This window comes from Gracilinanus agilis, chromosome 1, assembly GCF_016433145.1.
Source record: "Gracilinanus agilis isolate LMUSP501 chromosome 1, AgileGrace, whole genome shotgun sequence".
In the NCBI taxonomy this organism is placed as follows: domain Eukaryota; kingdom Metazoa; phylum Chordata; class Mammalia; order Didelphimorphia; family Didelphidae; genus Gracilinanus; species Gracilinanus agilis.
In genome coordinates this window covers 448134398-448158477 of record NC_058130.1, presented here as the reverse complement: position 1 = coordinate 448158477, position 24080 = coordinate 448134398, and the positions used below count along the sequence as shown (strand labels likewise).

The following is a 24080-nucleotide window of genomic DNA, read 5'->3' as shown; positions in this document are numbered from 1 at the left end:
TGATCCAGGTGCACAATTCCTGGCATGACGGAAGAAGAGAAATGCAGGGATTTTACAGTTTTAGTTCTCTTCATAGAAAAATGAGATATATAATGCAATATGATCTTCTTATAAATCAGCCCATTATATTTTCATGAAACTCCAACATTAGCCTTGGAAATGAGAGATTTAAATCCCATCAAATCAACTTTTACACACAGCAACAACAGTCCAAAAAAGAAAGAAGGAAAGAAATAAGGCACTTGGAAGACCTTTAGCTTTTTCCTTTTTAAAGAATCTCATGAGCTCCCACTCAGTAGAACAGGCCTAAACCCCACACATTTTATCTTCCAAAAATAGCCAACACTGTGAAAGGAAGGCCAAAGATAATGAAGACCAGATGCCTACCTTCACTGGTAGCTGCATTCTTTTGAGCTTTGGTCGGCGTGTGATCTGTACTTGAACTCACGTCGGATGAGATGCTTGAGCTGCCTTTGCCTATGAGAAATAAAAGGAGAAGTCATTGAATTTCTTAACTCTAGAAATCCAGGCATATCCTGACTAGTAGACCACAACACCTCTTTAGACTTATAGAAAGAGATATTATAAAAGAATGGTTTACTTGTATTAGAAGTAATTCATGGCTTAATAAAAAATCTTGATACTGTAGAATCCAAATTGTTTGAGGGTAGGGGTAGTTTTCTTTTGGGATTTGTATTTATAGCATAAAGCTTGGTACTTTACCCACATAGGAGGTACTTAATATATGCTTATTGAATAAACAATATTATCACTTTTCCTTTATGCATGTGTTTCTTTTTCCTGAAAGAGATATAAATTGACCTGTGTCACATCATAGGTCATATTGGTTGCACTGTAAATTCAGAGTTGATAGTCACATAATATAATTTAATTATTTGAAAGTTATTAAATGCATATTCTATGGATAGCATTGTTCTAGGTTTGTGGGCAAGGGTTTCAAATATTTTATAATATATGATCCCTGCCCTCACTGGGTCTCATAGCCTGAAAGAGGCATTTTAGTAAGATGCTATACTACAGGTCAAATTCATTTTTCAGCTGATGAAGAGAATACCAAGTTTAGACAAAACATGGTCTCTTCTAGGATAGCATGTATGATGTTTTCTAAAGAAGAAAGCATTTTCTGAAATTAGATATTTTAAGAACCGAAATTTCTGGACAAGAACAAACTTTAGAGATCGTTTATTCTAATCTCTTCATTTTATAATTGAGGAATCTGATCTCCAGAGAGGTAACCTGAATTTTCCAAGGTTATACAGAGAGCAATGATGTGGTTTATTGGGGAAAAAAATCTTGGACTTTGGAGGCAAAAACCTTGAGTTCTAGTCTTGGCTCTGCTACCAACTATTCATGGAACCATAGGCAAGCCACTTCATTTCCCTGATCCTCAATTATCAGATAAGCCAAATGAAGGGGTGGATGATCTCACTAAATTTCTGATGAATGGCACAGCTGGAACTCACATCAAAGTCTCCTGAAATGTGATACTTGTACCATGATACTACATTGACTTCTAAGTTAATTATGCTACCTGAGGCTCACTACAGATATAATCCACCTAAAAGAGAAAGTCCATTGGCCAGAGTTCCTAGTCATGTGTCTAGAGTAAAAATGTTTTACTTCTTGATTTTTCAATTACACAAAAAGCAAATAAAAGAAAACAAATATAATAATATGGCTTTATCAATTTAATAAAATAGAAGATATAGGGGAGAGGATCTTTCATGTGGAGTAATAATGTAGAGTAATAAGCAGGTTAAATGAACCACCATTTGTAGACATTTGTGGGTATTTACTTGCCTCCAGGGGGGAAAATCTCATTTATCACCATGAAAAAAATCAAACAATATCTATCCTTGATCTTCTGCAGCATACAGTTACCAGATCATCTCTCTTCTCTATAACACCAACATTGCCAGACTTTTTCAGAAAGTTATCTATACAAAATAATTCTACTTTTTCACTGTTGAGAGAGAGAAAGAAAGAAGGAAAGATTTTGCATAAGAGACTCAATGTAAAACGTTGCAAAGAGAGACTGGCTGCATGCATGGAACAGAAGGAGTTATTCTAGAATCTGGGGAAGTCTTAAAATTGAACACACTGAGACAGTTGAAATTGGGTTATTCCTGTCCTTCAGGGTGATCAAAGAAGTAACTTCCTTTTGGGGAAACTGTCTAAGTGTTCCCTGTTCCTCGAGAGCTGAAGGTTCCCACTTTCCAGAGATCCTGAGAATATGATATCCTGGTAGAAGATTTTGTCATTCCCTGTCTCCAATTTCCATCTGCCTGTGTTCTTTTAAATATCCTGTCCTCAATGTTTCTTGTCTGGTGAGAGAGAGCTGCCAATACCCAGTGAAATCTGTCTGTGGGAAAGGCCCAGCCATCTTGGCTTAGGCTGAAGTGGGTGAACTCACCAAGGGTTCAAGCTATCGTATCTTGATGAGCTCTTAACTTGTCTATCATTAATTTGGAGGACCAATAAGGTCAGGATAGAAAAATAGTGTGGGGATATTAGATAGAGAGTATAGATTCAGGCAGCTGGAAGACCTTTGAAGACAGTTCCTCCTTGTGTAGCCCCTAGGAGTTTGGGTAGAGTATCCAGATTTTAAGCTTATGGACTCCTCATACCTAGTCCTCCCTTCCTCTTTTACTTGATATTAGTAACCTCAATTATTGTTTTTTACCAAGTTGTCAACTATAAATAGCGTTTTGGGGCTACAAACTGCCTCTCCGGCTTACCCTCTGAGTGGATATACCAAACCTTGGTACAACAACTCTAAGAATTTTACCATCCATAATAAGAGGCAGGTTCCAAAGTTAGAGACAACTCTAGTGACTGATGAATAGCTTAGTTTAGTGTTGATTTTTAAAAAACAATTCTATTAACCTCTTCGTTAATGCTTATCATATCTTGTCACCATTGGTTTATTAAGAGGCTCCTGAAGTTTACATATAATAGATTTAAAAAAAAACCAAAATTCCTCTTTTCTTCCTCTGCATAATACCACACAGATCCTAAAATTTCTAGATCATCCTACACTATGACCTTGGCTATTTTAGTTAAAGTCATACTTTGGGCTTCGTTTCTCGAAACCAAGCCAAAACGTTTACTTCATTAGAAGTAATTAATATAATGTAATCAAATAATGAATTAACTGATAATACTCATAATAATAATAATATATCATATTTATATAGTGTCTATTATATGCCAGGCACTATCAAGTGAGTTGTTTTCTACCTGCCCCTTATAATAATAATCTAAAAAATGCAATCAGTGAAGGTGGGTATTTTTCTGTGTCTTTCTACTTTATATCCATGAAGTATTCTAGTTACATTGGTTTTGCTCATGCAAAATATATTTTTATCTTTTCAAATCAGTTTTGTTTGCTTAAGAATTATATCCTAGTCATAAGAGTTGTCAGAGATGTCTCCTTTCATTCTCTATTTTAAAAATTGATGGGCTCTTTTATATTTGAGTCACATATACTTTTTGAAAAGAAAAAAAAGCATTTTAATTTAAAATTTTAAAATCTGTTTCTAGATTGCATGTCAATTAATTTCGTTACAATTTTTAAACTTTGTTTTCTGACATTTTGAAATTCATATTCATATTTATATATAATGATATAATACAAATTTGCCTGTTCATCTAATTTGCCTATTCATCTCATTGTGAAATGAGACATGTATTGTTTATAATGGAAAAAAATTCATTGAGTTAATAAAGTGAAAAATGGTATGTTTCAATCTGCATTGGGACTCTGTCTTCTCCTTCTATGGTAGATAGCCCTTTTTGTCATTAGTGTTGCCCTGGATCTTTGCTTTGTTGATAATAGTTAAGCCATTCACAATTGATCATTATATATTATTGTTGTTACTGTGTACAATATTCTCCTGGTTCTGCTCACTTCATTTTTTTTAGCACTTCTCATAAGTCTTTCCAGTTTTGTTTTTTGTTTGTGTGTGTGTCATCATCTTGTTTGTCACTTCATATGGCATAATCTTATTCCACTACAGCCATATACCATAACTAGTTTAGCCATTCCCCAATTGATGGACATCCCTTTACTTTCTAGTCCTTTGCCACCACAAAAAGAGGTGCTATCAATATTTTAGAACATACTATTTCTTTTCCTTTTTCCTTGATAAACTTAGGAAATAAATCAAATAGTGGTCTTTCTGGGTCATATATCTCTGTGTGTAATTCCAGATTGCTCTTCAAAATGATTGGATCAGTTTATGGTTCCACCAACAATGTATTAGTGTTCCCATTTTTCCACAATATTTGTCATTTTGCCCTTTTATCATTTTATTCCATCTGATAGGTATGAGATATCTCAGAATTGTTTTATTTGCATTTCTTTAATCAATAATGCTTTAGAGCAGTTTTTCATATAGTTATATAAAGCTTTGATTTCTTCATCCAAAAATAGTCTATTCATATCTTTTGACCATTTATCAATTGATGAATGGCACATATTCTCATATAGTTGACAAAGTTCTTGATATATTTTAGATATGAGACCTCTATTCAAGAAGCCGTAAGAACTTTTCTCCAAGTTTTGCTTTCCTTCTACTCTTGGCTTCGTTCGTTTTATTTATACAGACCTTTAAATATCCTTTTGGATTTTATTGTGATTATATGCTGCAAGATGGCAATCAAAATGTAGTATCTATCAAATTCTCCAACTCTCCAAGCAGTTCTTGTTCAATATGGAGTTCTTGTCTCAGTAGTTGGTTTTCATTACTTAATAGAATATTATTCTACTATATTTGATTGTCTCTAGGTCTCATTTAATTGTTTATTTATTTTTCTATATTATAATCATTACCAAATATTGTAATATAGACTGAGATATCAGGCCTCCTACATTACAAATTATTTCCACTATGTCTCTTGAGTTTGTAGAATTTTGTAATCCCTCCTTTGTTGGATTGTGTTGAATCTATTTCAATCCCTCACCTAACAATATAGAAATATTTATGTTTTAATTATTTCTTGAAAAAGAAAAAATATTTTGTTTCTGATCCATTTTGACTCTTTTCATTTTATTGTTGAGTGTATTCTATTTGATTCTTCTATTTTAAAAACCTCATCTTTTTTTAAAAAAAGAGAGAGCAAGAGGAAAAGGGGAATGAAATCAATACTAGTTATCTGCAGTTAGAATGGTCTGATTACATACTTCAACCCTCTCCATCTTCTCCAAGTTCTGAAAGAAATTACTAGCCTTTTGTATCTGAAGTTGCTGAGTTTTTGCTTATTATTATTCCATCTCCAATTCTGTTTTCTTTTGTCAGTCTTTTTCTATATTTCCCCTGCTTCACTCCAGTATCATATTTACTTTTTGCGTATTTCTACATTATATTTTTTTCTCCTCTTAAATTTCTATTGCTGGTCATTAATAAGAACAATATCCAAATGATCCCCCTAATTTCTCTCCTTCTCCCTCTCCCTTTCTCCATTCCTCTGTTAAGGAATCTTGTGCCTGCCTAAACCCCCTGCTAATTAAACACTGGAAATTTCCTAAAGATTAAATTTAGCTTTTGAGACTATATTATTCTTAAATGTAGGCCTTTTCATATATCACAACACTTTATTCTTTTTCCTCATGTTTATTTCAAAATATACAATGAAAATGATTCTGAAATTTAAATATTTATTGTTATTTTTCACAAATAATATTTCTTAAATTTTCTCATTCTAACACACATACTAAGGTGGCTATCAGAAGCCATTTTCAAAATGGTGAACTTGGCCAGATCATATTTTGCTCATTGAAACAAGTGCTCAGCAGTAAATTACATTCAGATAATGTGTAAAGGAGAAATCCAAGTTTAAAGACACAGTTTTCAAAGAAGGTATAGCTCTTTCTTTTCATATGGTGAGAGTAATTAAAATTTCAAGCCAGTATTTTTATCACCTAAAATGAAAAGTAAAACAGCTAGGGATTGGTGCTTTGGTTTAACTGATAAAGGGAACTCCTGGGTAAGGAACTTCTACTTTCAAAGCTAATCAGGACCTTCTCTGAGACTTATAGGCTTACATAATTGTGAACAGCCCAAAAAGGTAGTGAGAGGATTTGCCCAGGGTCAGTAGGTATTTTGATGCAAGACTTGAGACTAGGGTCTTCCTTGCTTCCAGGTTTGTTCTCTCTCAACTATGACAAACTATCTATAGTCAAACAAAATATATTAATATTTTCCAAAAATCTTCCCCATGTATAAGGCTCTATATTCTAACATATGCTTTCTCTGCCGATACTGGGCAATAACTCAGTAGGGAAAGATATAGTGCCACCATATTACTTTTTAAAAGAAAAAAATGGAGTTCATATGCATTCATTCAAATCCATAACTGCCCCATTTCCTGTCTACCACCAAAGTGAAACTTCTGCCATGTTTCACATCTATCCTTCCCCACTTTGAGGCTGGTTATTCCCTTTCATGATTTCTTTGCCTTTAAAGATTGTCTTTGATATTTATTTTGACTATATTTCATGTGCATAGCAATATATAAGAATCAATCCCTTTCCCCACTAAAGTTAAATTTTTGTTAGAAAAAATTGAGAAATATGAAGTTCTATATAAATATATGATATATAATATACACATATATGTTAAATATAACTCATTTAGAAAAAGTGATTATATTACTTTATTGGAAGAATCTCATATCTAGACATACTTATGTGAATATACACATGTGTATACACAGGGGTGTGTATGTATTTAAGGAAGTTGCCAGGTTATTTGGTAATTAATATTTTTCAGCTCATCAATCTAAACTATCAATTTCTCCATGGAATGGTTTGTGATTTGCATAAGGAAACAGAATGTGAATGAAATCATGGATCTTTTTTTTCTATTCTGAAAGGTAGATCTGTCTTCAATGTAATATCCTGGCATAGAAGTGACCTTAAGTCCCTTATGCCAGTAGAGCACAAGGCTAGGAAGCTCCACTCAAACTAGAAAAAAATGATTAAGGGCATGGGGACAGACTGCTGTGTCAGCTAGATGGCACAGAGTTTAGAGTGAGAGCCCTGGATTCAGGAGAACCTGAGTTCAAATCTGGCCTCAGACACTCAGTAGTGGTGTGATCCTAGACAAATCCTGTTTGCCTCAGTTTCCTCATCTGTAAAATGAGATGGAGAAGGAAATGCCAAACCTCTCTTTGCCAAATCTATGCCAAGGAAATCCCAAATAGAGTCACAAAAAATCAGAGATGGCTAATTAGGTAAACAATAATTAAGACAGACTGTTGTTTAATGGCAAATCAAATTAATTTAGAGATGTTCATTGACAGAAATGTAGACAGAAGATTTTGGGGGCAGGAACTAGGGCACAATAATTTGTGGAACTATCTAGTAAATCATAATCTGTATCCCTGGAAGAATCACCCAAGTATTGGTAATTGGAGGAATCACCAATTCTGATGAACTGTATATGTATTAACATATTTATATGCAAAGACATGTGCAAATACACATGTACACACATACAGGTTCAGTAAATAGCCAAGATAGAGTGTATGTATTTATTACTATCATTATTATTATTATTACTGTTGATAATAACAATAACAGCAGTAATTAACCTTTGCATAGCATTTTACATTTCACAAAGCAATTTCCTCAAATGAGGTACATATTATAATTAGTTTTATCTTAATTTTACAAAGAGAGAGTCAGGGAGCTAGAGTAAGTAGAAAATGATCTATTCCTGGTGATTAGCTCATTGCTACCACTAATAAAAGGTATAGCCATACTCAAAATATGATTGTCTGCAACTAAACTCATTCCTCCTACCTCCTAATCATCAGGTCTGTGTTTGTGGAGGCTGGTAAAGCAAAAAGTTGCATTCTATTCTGTCTTTCTCACATCTACTTATCATCTCATCACTCTGCTAAGAACTTCCAAAAAGTAAAGATATGTAAACAAATCATTAGTTTGAAGATAGAAAGGACTCAGGAAGCAGTGCTCCTTAGACTCTCTCCTCAGCCCACTCCCACATTAACTCTACCATATGCATAAGTGTATGGATGTCCTTGGATTCAGAGTAAGCTAGCTGATATCCTATTTCTATCACTTGTGTAAACCTATTATCATAGGAATGTTACTAAGAGACTTTTCTAGTCTGCTATTCTAATCATGCATTCCTTGGGGTTCTGCATTACCCTGTGCCTGGTTTTTATAATGTTTGCCTGTAAGAAGACGGTTCTTTAAAAGGTGCCACCTTCGAAGAGGATTTTAAATCTTTTTAATAATCAAAATCCCACAAGAACATGAAGATTAAGTTACTTCTCCAGTTTAGTCTGAAAAGGTTAACTTTGTAGGTAGAGCTACTAAAAAAACAAAATGGGCAACATTCCACTTCTCTTTTATTATTACATGAGGATGGTCAAGGGTGTGGTACAGGAGATCAAACAAGAAATATATTTTATTTGAATTCAGGGGGACCTATAGCTTATGATTCATTTTGGCTTCTACCAGTCTTCCAGCTCCAAGAACTCACATGCCAAAATGATTTACTCTATCAACTATAGTTCCAGGGCCAAACTAGTTACATGGGTTGTAGTCATGGCCATGAATGTCAAGCCTTCCCAAACATTTGTAGAATCACAGACCACCAGGACCTTTGTGTTGGCAGTAGCCTCTTATTAATCTGTGCTGTTCTCATTCTTAACCTGCCAGTGTTCTCTATACAGCATCCAGATGGTGAAGGCTGGGATTACTATTGAACAACCACAACAAATGAAGGGGAACTTTTCAATATTGAGGGCTTAGATGAATGGAGACATAGAAGTCCCATGTACATCATTCCCTGCTCTTTCCTTTTCATTTTAAATTTAGTTTTTTTAACTTCGCTCCATCTAGCAGTCTTTAAAGAAAGAATATTGGTAAAGTCACAAAAGAATGTGGCTTCATCTCTGGCCCAGATCCATTCTATTCTTTGCATGGAAATAGAATTTTTTAAAAGGTATTTTAGCTACTAGAAGCTAAAGGAGAGGAATTTGATGTATTGTTTCTCCAGAGTATCAGATCCTGAAGTACAATGGAAAGAGAGGGGGAGCTTTCTCTAGTCTTCCTTAGAGGATTTTAATTTATTGCCATGAAGGGGGTGGGGGGGAAATTGCACACATCCCCTTTAAAAAAAAAAGAAAAACATCCCTTCTCTGTTTTGGCTCTTTCCTTTCCATCTCCCTCTCCCCTCAAATTATTCCCAATTATTCCTCTATTATTCTATGAGCCCCAAAGACATAAAGTAATGCCAAACAGCTCTCCATGAAACTTTGATGTGCTATACTTGTGATTCTACCTTCATGTGAACTCAGCACACTAAAATTTTCATATAGATTTTGTTATATTTAAATTTATATTATGACTATTTATATGGAATATAAATGATTGTGAGTCCTTGAAGGTAGAGACTGTAGTTTATGTTGGGACTAGTGGAAGTATATAGTATAACACAGAGTTGGTGGTTCATAAATGTGAGAAAGAAGGAGGCAGAAAAGTAAGCAATGACAAGAGAAATATTTTTGTCATGTGGGTGTTAAATGCAAGAACATATGGAAATTTGAAGTCTAGGGATTCCTATAACTGAAAGGATAATTGAATACTCAGATTAGATTTGGAATGAAACTTGGTTCTCTTCTAACTTATAAGAGGAAGTTTCACAAAGAAGCAGTAAGCAAAGAATTGGGAGGAAAGCTGGTTGAGATAATTAGGTAGCACAGTAGATAGAGTACTGTCACTGAAATTCTGAGCATTAGTTCCTCTTCTCTACAACTGAGTCATTGGTTTTTCAATGACATCTAAGGTCCTTTCTATTTCTAAATTGATATTCCAAGATGTTTTTTGATTTTTGCAATGGCTAAACAAAATATTGTAAATTGATAGGAAATTATGGTGCATGGATGTGATAGAATATTATTATGCCACAAGAACTGACAAATACAAAGAATTTGGAGGAGAATAAGAAGATATATGAAATGATATAGTGAATTCAGGAGAAACAGAAAAACAGTATATAATGCTACCAATCATATAAACAGAAATAAAACTAAACCCAACATGGCAAGTATGACCAAGATTTGTACCCAGAAGAGGGTTTAGAAAATACAGTTGCCTCTTTTCTCTTCAGGGATGGGTTTTTCAAAATTTTATGAGTATTAAATATCACATGTACTATATCAGATACAGTTGACATATAGGTTGGGTTTTCTTGATGGATCATTATTTTATTTTATTTTTACCTTTTTTTATTTGGAAATTTTTATGTAATTAATTGATTTAGAATATTTTTCCATGTTTCCATGATTCATGTTCTTTCCCTCCCCTCCTCTCAGCCCCCTCCCATAGCCAACGAGTAATTCCATTGGTTTTACATGCATCATTGATTTTATTTGGGCCTTTTAAAAAACATCTTTATTACAAAGGATAGTTAGCTACAGGGCGTAGTGGGGAGAAACATTGAGAAATTAATTTGATGTAACATCAGAAATTATCATTCATTTTTAGAGGAAAAAAAGCCGCTATCCATGGTACATTAAAGACTACATATTTTAGACTCTTCAAGGGTTTATCATCTATTGACATTTTTTTCTAGTGGAGAACATGTAATAAGCTTTACTAGTAAGGAGTAAGTGAAGATGGAATTCCCTGAGCTTTAGAGCTTCCGCTATTTGGAAGTCAGTCTAGAGAGCAGGCTCATGGAGAGAACTTTAAAAATTCTGCTGCATCCACACAGGCTCTCCTCTGAAGAAACCAGAAGGAAAGGAATTAAATAAATTGGGATGCAAGCAGATGATTAAACACCGCATTGTATTGCTTCCAGGCAGAGCTGTATGGCAGGTCGTGCTGGCTGCAATGAATCTGTAACAGCAAACAACAGATGTCACAGTTGCTAATTGAACGGCACACAAAGATCATGGGGAACACAACACACACCTGCTGCAAAACCAGGATCTTCAAATGCCTAAGCAGCTTTGGCTAGAGCAGAATATACAGTAGCTGCCAATGGGGTTTTTTTCCCCTTGTTGACCATTATGCCATATGGAAACCTATTACATTCTATTTAGGAAAGACAAGTGCTTTCTAGCATCACTTGAAATGACTTCCAAATAAAAAGCATCTAAATTTAGGGCATGGAGAGACAGAGTTGGGTGACTGGAAGAATCCTGGACAATCTCTGGTCCTTCCTAGTTGGGTATCTCGGGACAAGTAACACTTAACCTTTCTAAGTCTCACTTATGTCCCTAATAATACTGTGGGGAAAACACAATGTAAACTTTAAAGCATTATTTAAATGGGATGTTACTATTGTTTATTTGCTCATGTAATCTTGAAAGGTAGTTTTCTTTCTAAACATTGTTCAGAGATTGAATAGTTTAATAGGAGCAGTTATTTTTTTCCATATATTTATCTCAGTTCAGTCTCCTCTTCTTAGTGGACTATGTACATTTAATTGTTCCAGGAATTTCTACTACAAATTTTCAGTGTACTTCTAAGACTAAACCATTGCTGGCACGTATTACTACTCTCTAAACTTCCTAACACCTGCTTTCAAAGAAAGAGAAGAAAAAAAGAAATAATAATAATAGGTCCTTTATCATTTCAGCTGTAGAAATAAGTAAGTAGGATGCTTTACTAGCAAGCATAGCCCTCTTCTTAAAATCTAAAAAGTCAACACAGTAGCTTAAGCCTCTCTCCCAACCCTCAAGCCAAAGGTAACAGCCAATCTCTTTTCTACCATCAATATTCATAATCTGTAGTTCAATTTATTTTACTTCAATGCCTAAATCCCCAGATGCAATTTAGTGTTGAGGAAAAAATATTGGAAAAAAGAAGTCAGAAGAAACCTGGGTTCACCTCATGCCCAAATGATGGGCAGACAAGATCTAAATCTCTTTGAGCCTGTCACCCCATCATAAAATGATGTCAATAAAGGCTGGCATTTGCCTTCACATCTGTCATGCACCTCTCTGCCTCTTTTTCAGATCCTTTTTATGTATGATCTTCCCTCACTTGAATGTAAGTTCCCTGAGGACAGTGACTGTCTGGTTTGTATACCTCCCTCAAAGGGCTGTTGTGCCAAACACAATATGTACAAAGTCTTACATATTGCATAATTTTAATGTTGCTATAAATTCCCTTCCTCTTTTGTTTGCTTAGGGTGCCCTCAAATAACTGTTGAGGTATTGTTTTAAATCTTTCAAAGAACGTGGTAAAACTTCCAATTAAGGCACCACTATACTCCATGGTAACATATTTTTGCATAATATTATGAAAATATGCCACTTATAAAACTCTGAAGAACCACAAGTGGCCCTTTGGGATGACATCCCGAGTCTTAGAATGCCATGTAAATTCTAGCTATATTTATATCAAATATTCACTTAGTGAATGCTATGTTGAAGTACTTAAAGGGTGTAAGTTGATCTCAGAAAAACTCCAAAATATCCCCTCGTTCAAGGAATTTGGTCTAAATAGGAACATAAGAAATTATGTTGAAGTTGTCAAAATGAGTATAAGAATTCACAAAATCTAGATCTAGAAGATCCCTCAAAAACTATCTAAAACACTGCCTCATTGAAACTGAGAAGCAAAGAGGATAGATGGCTTACCAAATGTCATAGTCAGTAAGCAGAAGAACTAGGTTGAACTCATGTGCTTGACTATATAAATCCACCTCTATTTAGACTAATACCATCCTGAAAGTGAGATGAAATAAGATTGATCATAGCTAAATATTTATTATAACAAATTCCACTATTTTCTTCTGAAAGTATGACTTTATAATAATCACAAAACTATTTAGTCTGGATGAAAAAAAACATAGTAGAGGATTTATCTATAGTGAAATAGCCCTATCTCTGATTAAAATGTAATGAGAACTGGAAAGCATGTATAGTGCAGTGACAAACCTCTCACTGGCTTTAATAAGGATGGTGAAGAATTTCGAGTTGGAAGGGACAGAGTGATCATCATTTGTCCTAAGACAACATATATCTTATTCTCTGCTTCCAAATTTAAAAGCCTTTCCATCTTTCTGGCTGTATCTGCCAGAGCCTGTACTCTGCTGGCTTGGTGAATAAGAGTAGATGGTCACTTTTAAACCACAATGAGGTATCATGCTGGGATTTTCATGGAGCAAGTCTTTAAGCCTGTCAGAAGAGAAGAGAACCTAAGGAACACAGTCCAAGACATGCCTTTGCAGAAAAGCAGTGTTCACACTGTTGAAAAGAGAATCTTTGCAATCAGCTCCTCACTTTGCCTCATCAGTCAAGAAATGTAGATTGTTTTATGTTGCCTTTTCCCCCTTTAGGGATCAAAAGTAAGTGATGTAGCCAAAGAATTACAAAGCACACTGTACCTTCTCTGGGAGAAAAATGCAACATACAACTCTATTTCTTTCTGTGGATTTCACCTCTTGTTAATAGACCGTGAAAGGAATTCTGAGAAGGATCCACAGTAAACTAAGCCTTGTTATTTCTGGATTTGTTGGTATTTTCTTCTCATGGATAATTTAGTGCTGCCAGTTTTAAAGCTATGTTTGTTTTTTATTTTGTTTGTGTGGCCAGAAGGAGGTATCAGTAGACTTCACAACATAGCTTCTGCTGCATTTTGTGTAAGGGTTGATTTAGTAGGTAGAAGCTGGCCAAGGATGGAAGGATGAGGCAAGATCTGTGTATTTCCTAGCTAGACAGTCATTTAATTTTTACCTCTGTTGGCTTCCCAGTCTATGCTCAGACTCACTAGGATTTAATCAGTTAGCTAGGTGGACCAGGATGTAAAGTGAAGGATATGGAGCCAAAAAAGAATTAGACTCGGATGATTCTGAGCCTTATAACCCCTGAGCAAATCATCTAATATCTCTTTACTTCAGTTTCCTTGTCTGAAAAATGTGCCTAATCACAGCATCTCCCTAAGAAGGTTGTTTATATCAAATGAATTAAACTGTGCATAGAGTTTTGCAAGTCTAAAAGGACTATATAAATGATATTACAACAGTCATACAAATTTATGGTTCTGATATAGCCTACTGGATAGCCTAGTATGATAGCCTAGGTCTTCGATATTTACTAAAATAGTTCCTTGCTTTATTTACCAGGAAATAAGATGAGAAACAGGTAAATTCTTATTCAATCAGAGGGTCAGATATTGATTTCCACCACTGTCCCCCACTATGTTTTCCATTCCTCTCAGATTTGACAGAATTATATGCAACTCACAACAACACGGGTGGCTTCAGATTCTTACAAAATGGACAGACGTTTTATTAGCTAGAGCAGCACCTGCTCCTATGAGCACCACAGCCCACTCCACTCTCAACAGACTTTCCTGAAATTTTGATAAAAAAGAATCGACACAGATGTCAACTCACAGAAAGACAGATGTGGATAATCCTGACAGATGGGCTTTCACAGCTGGGGTTCTGACTGAAGATTGATGACATGATCAGAACAAAGACATTTTAAAGGTACATTTATATAGAATAAGATTTTGGATGGAATCGTATTTGTAAGGATTTGTAGAGAATAAGAATTTTCCAATTTAAAACATAACACATTCTGGGTGATGGATTCCTTGCGTTTCTTAACTCTCCCATTAGAATGAAAGAAAAAGAAAAAGAGAAAGTCCCTGAAACAAGATGATCTTGAGAGTCAAACACTTAGCCTAAGGTCAAACTTAACCCATCAGAATACTGATCAACAGTGTCCTTGACAATCAGAACCCCGCCCCCACTCTGACCCCCAAACCCCTGCCTTTTGCCATCAATTTTAACATTGCTATACATTTCTTTTCTCTTTTGGTTGTTGGTTAGCAAGTCCTCAATTAAGTATTGAGCTATCATTTCAAATCTTTCAAAGGCTATGGTAAAACTTCTAACCAATATGTCACTACCATCCATATTGACATCCCCACCCCCCAATATTATGGAAAGTGAGATATTAAATTCTAAAGACCCACATGTAGCCCACTTTAAGAGTCCAATCTGAGACTCTCTGGTTTAACAGTTTTAATACCCAAGACTACTTTCAAATAGGAGAAGGGCAGCCTTATATAAAAAGAAAAGTTTTGTTCTTGATATACCTTATTCCTTCTTGAAATTGTCTATTAAATTTATCACCATCCTTCTTCATACTTATTTTAGGTAAAATTCACATATAAATGATCAAAAATAGATTTTAGTGGACAATACTTTAATTTGATCAAAGAAAGCATATATCACAGTACTCTATTTTAGATTCCCCTCATTCTTTTTTTCTCACCTTTCCTCATTTTTTAATATTTTTGTTTTATGTTATCTTCTACTTCTGTCTCTAGATTTTTAGTTCCTTTCCATTCCATTTTTCTTCATTTGATTTCTCCTTCTCATTTCTATCTTTCACTTCTGCTTTCTTTCCAAAACTCTGCCATATATCTCTGTTATGTACTTAAATACTGTATATACCATGGAATTAACATTCTATCAATCTTTAAAGCTTTTAAGAAAAGAAAAAATTGTGAATTTTCCTTAACTGACAAAAAATTGAAATTATCAAAAGCTGCAATATCATTTTAAGGAAATAAAACATTAAAAAGAATTAATTTTTATTTTGTTCAGAATTATTGATGCCAGAGGAATAAGCCAAAAAGTTATAATTAACAATTCATGAAAAGCATATTAACAAATATATTAAGATATTTATAATTACCATATCAATGTGAGTATGTGTACAAAATAACTACTTATTATATTGTTATTATAATTATTACGTCATATATTATTATATTGACCTCTTTTAAGGCTTATAGAATGTTTCATTGCAAAATCCTTATGAGACAAGTAGTACTAATATTACCTTAAACATTTTTCAGAGGAGAAAAGTAAGGCTCAGGGAGGTCAAATTATTAATGTGTCATTGATGAGACTTGAAACCAGAGTTCTTGTTTCTTCCAAGTCCAATAACTTTTAAAACCTTTTTAACTCAAATAAAATGTTTTTTCATTTGTATACAATTAAATTGCTAAAGAAATACCATTTTTTCCTTTAGATAAAAGCAACATTCCATTGACAAAATTCTGTAAAACAAAACTCTTTGTCCATTCAGGAGGTATAAAGGAAGAATAATTTCTTTAATAATGTCATTACAACAAATATTATTAAACAATGAAACAAATCTTGTGTAATAAGTACATTTCTTGGTTACTTATCTACATTATACTCATTCTTTTATGGGAAACATCTATCTTAAGTTTCCCTAGTAAAGTAGGGAAAGGATTGCTAAGCTGAGTTGGGATGCCTCAAGGTGATAAAATCATTACTCTTAGAAAAAAGCACTGGACTAAGGCAGGAAATGAGTTTAATTTTCATCTTTGTTGATATTTAATGTATGAATCTGAGCAAGTCATTTTACCTGTGAGCCTTGGTTTTCTCATCTGTAAAATGAAATTTGATAAAGTAATGTCTAAAGTATTAATTCTAAAATTTGAGGACCAGAATCTTTATTCCTGTTAATTTCTCTAAGGAGATAATCCATTAAGAGGTGTGAGGTTTTGTCTTAATAAATTTAATATATTTCAGGTACAGATAATTTTTAAAGGGTGTTTCCCAACTAACTTAAAAAATACAATATCCTACTTAAAACATTTTTTGACAAAAAAATGCCCAAGACATCTAAAGCTCTAAATATTCTGAGACCAGGTCTAGGGAAATGATTGGGTAAGGAAAGGAACATGTAAATTTAAGAAAAATTAGGCTTTTAAAGAATAAATGCACATGTATATTCAATATATATTAATAACTCATGTCAAGAAATATTGATTAAGCACCTACTATGGCCTAAGGGCTGTGCTAAACTCTAGAGAAAGAAAAGGCAAAGAAAGGCAAAAAAAAAAAAAAAAAAAAAAATCCTCCATTATCCCCTAAGCCCAAATGCCTAGTCTCAAGGAACTCACAATCTAATTAATGTGATTATATGTGAATAACTATCTATTCATAATCAAGATAGGTCTAGGGTAAATAAAGATAATTTATAAGGAAAAGCACTAGACTTAGAATTAAGGCAGATCTGGAAAGGCTTTCTATTTACTGGGGAAATATGCTGAGGTTTACAGAAAGACAAAGAAGCCAGGAGATAAGAGTTGATTTTCGGGGGTGGGGGGGGTGGGGGGGGAGGCCAGGACTGCTAGTAAAAAAAATGCCCCAAAATGTCCCATTCCCCCTTGCACAAATCCTATTCTTACAGATATGGAGTGGAATTTAACAATGTCAGGTTAGCTTAAACTAAATTGACAAAAATAATTTGAAAGACTAAAACATAGACTAAAATGTGGAAGTAAGGAGTTTACTCAGTGAATAAAAGGTCTAGTCATTTCTCAAATGTTAAGTAAGTTAATATAAAATCAGCAATTTAATTACTGTTTTGGAGGGAAAGGTGGAATTACTATACTTAGCTTCTCCCTTAATGGAGAAAGTGAGAGAAGAACTGGATGGGTGAACGGTTCAATGAAAGAATCTAACATATATCACAGTTCAAAGAATGAACCCCTTTTGCATGCTCGGTGCTATTTTGTATTGCCCTTCCATGTTTTTCTGATTGTGAATCCTAATTTTTTCAACACTCATTCTAACCTCCCCTTCATCTGCCTTTTCTATCCATATGGCAGCACTCTTTTCTACAAATTTTGTCTTTTCTAACCCCTTCAGGTGTCAGAAGAATGGGGCCCTTCTCTATTTGTGTTTGTATTTTTACAGTTTTCTACCATCTGTGGTCCTTTTTCCTTTCACTTTCTCCTTTTTATCCTGAATCCTTCAGAGCTTCAATGGATCTGTGATCTCATCAGTGTAGATCCACTCCTAATAGTGTAGATCACATTCTTGTCCTTGGCAATTCCACATCCTTCCAGTAAATTTTCCACAAGAGATTTATAATACAGCATGTTAGGGGCATTTCCCTTGATCCATCAACATTCCCTGGGCACCTTTTAAGCTTTTCATCAGTTATCTTTCATTGTTACCACATGACCCATCTACCTTTTTTCTTTTCTGGTCACAAAAATTCCTCATTATATCCATTAAGCCATTTTTCTTGCTCAATTCTTCATTAAAAATATTTTATAGTATGCTTATATCCTCTATGCATCTCCCCTTTGCCTTTTGGCAAATTAAATATGATTCTTCAGAGACTGGTATTCTATGTCTCACATCCATTAAGCATCTATAGAAGAATATGGACAATAAAAAAAGCTGAGTCTTTATTTCTAGAAGAAGTTTGGTGTCATTAGCACAATTTCCCAAAGGCAAAGCAGCCTCCTTTCTTTCTAATATTCAGTTCTGAGTAAAGGTCATTATTTATCTTCTCTGTCTGTTCACAATATGTACATTGATAGACAAACACTACTCTTATTTATATGACTGAATATCATGGTCTAAACAAAAAATATTTTGTCATCTCGAAAATTCTGTTGTTTAACAAATTGTAGTGCACATTACCTCTTATCAATTATTAAACAAAACATTTTTACTTAAAATGGTAAAATTTCTTAGTATTTGAGGTCTATTAAGAAAACAGTCATCTCCTACTACTTTGGTTGTGTATTTGTAGAAAAATCAATACCAAGATTTTTCTTTTAAAAATATTTTAATAAACACTTTAGATGTATTTCAAAAAAAAGCTTTTCTTCTTTTTTAAAGAAGAAAAGCTATGGGTAACCGAGTTCAGAATATTGTTAAGTAGACATAGGTTAAATGGTCTCCCCAAAGGAGATTGAGGAAATTAGTTTGTGCCAGTCCACTGGGCAGAGTTTCATGAAGGAGAGCATAAAGAGGATGCTACTGTTTGATAGGTATAATCTGTACAGATCTGACTCCAAGCAGAATAAAGAAGTGACCATTGTTATTCTAAAAACTTTAAGTGTACACTATTAGAGTGACCTTTTATCTAGTGACCAACTTGCCAAATAATTTTTACTCACATTTCAGCATCTATTGTTACATTACCACCATTTCCCACTAACTTTTTCTCTCCTTTCCAGTTTATCCACACTGCACTAATAGCCAAGTACTTGCTAAAATTCAGATGAAATGATCTAAGAGCTTGAATCTAAAATTCTTAGAGCAGGAATGGAATTTAGATGGCAACTGTTTGCCTAATACATGAATTCTTCTTCACACCTATTCTTAAATAACCTCTTTTTCTCCCTTTAAAAAAAACAAAACTCAAGATACATAACTTACTAACTTTTCTTATTGAGTTCCATGATTTAAATTTTCTATGTATACTACTCCTTTTGATGCAATAGTCAAACATTTTCCTAATATTTGATATTAATCTGACTATAGACATTCAATTAATCAATTGTGTATAACAATTTTAGTGTTTTTTATCAAGTCCCAGTTTTACCAAGATCTTGCTTAGTTACCATCTGAAAGAAAAATGTGTCATTCTTTTCCTCATTTGTCCTTCAGTAACTAATCTGTTTTGCCAGTAACTAATTACATCAGTGGCCCTTCTGATTTTTTTTTCCCCTTCACTCATTCTATTCTCATAGACTCTGAGTCATGAAACAGGAGTCTAGCGTCTCTTCCAAGAGGCTTTATCACATGGTATTCAGACTGTAAATAATTATTGAGATGGTGTACACATGGTGCCAGGACATCTTGGCATTTACGTTCCTTACTAACAGCTCTCTTTCAGAACAGTTAGCTCAGTTGGTTAGCACACAGTACTAATGAAGATGAGGTCAAAGGTGCAGCCTCTGTGTGGGCCAGCTTGCTTTGCTCTGTTTCACCATTTGGGATTATACAAATAACCCTGCCAGTCAGCCACCTAGCCAATGCATGCCCTTGCTCATAAGAAGGATGGAGAGAAAGAATATAAAGAATCAGGGCTAATCTATCATCATTTCTAGAAGAATAACTGAGCATGAATGACCTGCTGATGGAGAATCATGAATCATATTTTTAAATATTAAGTAGAGTATTTTTAAGAATTCAGTGACCATAGGGTACATATTAGTGTATTTGACAATTCAGAGAATGATAATCACTTAGGTGTGCATAGAATTATATTGTTTTCAAAGGGCTTTTACATCTGTTACTTTAGCTTTTACATATATTGTCAAAAACTTTATGAGATGGGTGGTATTATCATTAACATTTTACAGATGAAGAAGCTGAGGCATGGAAGGATTACATTATTTTTCTAAGGATCCCATAACTAGGAATTATCTGAGGCAGGAGATAAATCCAGGCTGTCCTAATTATAAATCTAATGACCTTTCTACTTTAGTAGATAGTAGATTGCATCTCAAGTATCACTTAGATTAATGAATATAGAGTAATGACTGATTAAACAAGGTTTGTAATAAAATGTGAAATATTTGAATTTGAATTTTGAAATTTGAAATCAATATAAATTTAATCAAAAAGGTAACTTTTTGTGAATAAACTGTCTCGGTTGATAAAATAATGGGCACTTCTAATTCAGCATGATTCCCTCCTGTAGAATGCAAGGTTCCTGAGGACAAAGATTATTTATTTTTCTTCCCCCCCCCCCTCCTCCAGCAACAGATCCTGGATATATGAAAGGCACAAAATAAAAATTAATTGCATTACAGGTGCTTAATCAATACATGTTGACTTGACTTAATAAAACTGAACAAGAAGACTTAAAGAAGAAAATAATCAAACTACCATGTAGAGAAGAAACAAAATATATTATGATAGAAAATATGAGATGTTTAATGTAAGTAAAAAGTTGCAAACCAAAGATGAGAAGACCACGAGAAGGCTAGCTTAGATGAAATAAGTATAGATTGGGATGTATTATGACAATATGGCATTTTGTTGTTTACTCGTTTCAGTTGTGTCTTACTGTTTATGATTCTCATTTAGAGTTTTCTTGACAAAGATAAGGAGTGGTTTGCCATTTCCTTCTCCAGTTTATTTATGAATATAGATGAAGAAACTGAGGCAAACAGGCTGAAGTGGCTGACCCATGGTCATACACCTAATACATATCTGAACCCTAGGGTTAAAAAAAACAACTAACTAACACTGGAATAAATCAAGAACAAGATCTGTGGATTGAACATTTATTTGAAAACTTTTTCCTTTTTTTCTTGACGTGGTTATGCTTGCTGTATGGTCTTGGGAAAGCTTTCTCTGAACTTTAATTTCCTAATCTTTAAAATGGGGAAAATATTGGCATCTTAATGTATTGTTGTGAGGAGCAATTGAGGATAAGAATGGAGATACTTTGAATTCCAGAAATATGAGATCGCTGATGTTGGTTATGTCACTGCAACTATGAAGGTTCAACTTCTTCAGTTGTACAAAGAATAAGGTCACTAGCTTATATGATCTCTCAGTCTTTCCAGTTCTAAAACTGTATGATTCTATGACTAAGTAAAGAGTATTAAATAATTGAAAGATATTAGAAATGTTAAGGGAAAATATTCTAGGATGACTAAGTGATATAGAGGCTCCAAAAATAACACTCAGAAATTTATATTTATCCAAGGAAAAAACGAAGAAATTACTTTCAGCAGTGGGCAAAATGTTTTGGAATGTGAATGGGTTAGAAAACCAGCAAAAAGGATGCTGTAGTATCCTTTGGGGAAAGAACAATCAAATTGGCCCATGGTAAGAAACTTCAAAAGACTTGGCCATGAGGAATTAGAAGTAAGGGCATTGACTGAACATGAGTTGAAAAAGTTCAAAGATTACTTCTGTGTTTCAGAGCTAAATAGCATCCACAGTATAATCATGGTGATATTCTTCTTGGGAAGCATGAGGAAAAATTCCCCTCTTCATGTTCCACTTGTAACATTTGCCTGCAGTCAATTAGGTCTGCATTCAATTTATTGGCATCTGTGTCAATCCTATAGACTAAGCATACCATACAAAATAGGACCTTCTCCTCTAGAGACCAAGTTGAGCACACTGTGTTCTGTCTTTACAATGAAATGCAGATTTCCTATTAAGAGGCAAATGTTTCATTTAAAACAGTTGAAAAGAATAGTTAAAAAAAAAAAAGAAATTACAGCTGGTTAAATTTAGGATCTTGAAAAAGAAATTCAATTGGTCTATACTATTTTTATACAGTTGTAAATAATTGCCTATTCTTGTCTCTCAGCATATTACTTTTGTATTGATAGCCATGCAAGTCTCAGAAATATTCACCTACTTTTCTGAGAGGAGTTATTTCTATTGCAAGAAAGAGAGAAGGAAGGAAGAAAGGAAGGAAGGAAGGAAGGAAGGAAGGAAGGAAGGAAGGAAGGAAGGAAGGAAGGAAGGAAGGAAGGAAGGAAGGAAGGAAGGAAGAGGAAGGAAGGAAGGAAGGAAGGAAGAGGAAGGAAGGAAGGAAGGAAGAAAAGGAGGGAGAGAGGAAAGATTTATTAAGTATCTACTATGTGCTGGAAGGGAGGGGGAAAAAGGAAAAAAGAAGAAAGAAGGAAATAAAAGGTCAATTATTTTCTTCCACTATTTCTTTAGCTACATCCTAAGGACAAAATACCTTCATATGATAAAGAAATAAGGATCCCAAATCTAAAGCTGGACAGGACTTCGGAAATCTCCTTTATCCATCTTACTCATTTACAGATTGAGATCTGAAGTTGATAAATGATTCACCCAAACTTACACAGAAAGTATTTGTCAGGGACTTTTGTGGGACACCCTCCATGAAGATTTTTATATTGTTTTAGGGAAAGACTTCTAAACTGCAAAGGGCTATAGAAAAATGAGCCATTATTTTTAAATTAGTATTATCTAAATGGAGCATTAAACATCCTAGCATTTAAAAAAAATTAATCATAATATGAGATATCCAGGTTATTTTTAAATATACACATATATACATAGCTTGTTTAATATATATTTGTTTCCACATTTCCTCCCCCATTCAATTATAAGCTCTTGGAGGGCAGCGGCTGTCTTTTGTCTCTTTTTGTATCTCTGATGCTCAGCACAGTGTTCAGAACTACCTTTCATTTAATAAATGTTTAATGATTTATTGAGTAAGTTAGATCTGTTTGAGTAATTGAGAAACTCAGTTTTAACTGGTGAAGTTTTCTTATTGTCTCAGTTCTAGAATTAAAGAAATATTATTATATACAGCCATATTCATCTCCCTGATATTTCAGAAATCTTAAGTTTCAGAGTATGAACAAGCTTGTTTTGGTAGAGAGAATTTCCTTATGTGGGAGTTCCCTACACCAATGAAATCACAAATCTAGTCCTTATCCTTATCCCTTTGGAAACAGAAATTTATCTTAATTTGCATAAAATACATAACAAACTTCATAGTTTACATATTTCCAGTTTTAGTCCATCAATGTACAGTCTATTGCGTGAGGAAGAAATAGTTTACTGATGTTTGCACAGATTCTTAATTAAATGTTTGTTAGGTACATTTCCTGATGAGAGTACAGAAAGGTCATAATTTTAATTGGCCCAGGTATAACTATATGGATGAAATGATGTGTGCTTAGACAGCCGAGGTAACTTCTAGGTTACTGCTATCTTTAAGGAATTCAGCTGCAAGCCAGGGAGTTTGGTTCAGTTATCTTTCAAAGGTGTTTGGTTTGTTATGAAAAGAAGTCTTTCAGGGAGACTGAAACAATAACCATTTCTTAGTTCCAGAAAGAGAAATTGTTGCTAGTCCCTAAATCCCAATTTCCAACCAAGCATATTGTCCCCCGTGCCAGCTCTGTAACCAATCATACTGATTTCACCATTTATGATGTGGAGCTCTTTTAGACAATCATAACTTTTTCCATACCTACAAAGTCCTGTTCTTTGCTCTTTGCTCCCAAAATCTTACAAAAGAGTACTTATTTGAGGTCTTAGCTTTGCCGAAGAGGCTGAGGTCCCATGCTTTACTAATAAATTGATGGCACCTGGAATTTTATGCCTCATTCCACCTTAATTTCAACACAACTGCAAGACTATTAGAATCGTTCATTCCTTCATAAACCTTGTACACTAGTTCCTCAATGTCTTCACAGATTTTTTTCATTCAACATGGATCACCTCTATGTACTTGATACAATTTGGCTACTTTTT

At 34.1% G+C, this 24080-nt stretch overlaps 1 protein-coding gene across 1 annotated transcript in view; it reads right to left on the bottom strand.

The window, feature by feature from the left end:
• The window catches only part of FBXL7 (F-box and leucine rich repeat protein 7), a 427394-nt gene that overhangs the window by 269647 nt on the left and 133667 nt on the right, over positions 1–24080 (bottom strand). Inside the window, exon 2 of the mRNA XM_044665534.1 lies at positions 388–477. Coding sequence (XP_044521469.1) covers positions 388–477 — 90 coding nt within the window. The remainder of the gene's footprint in view (positions 1–387; positions 478–24080) is intronic.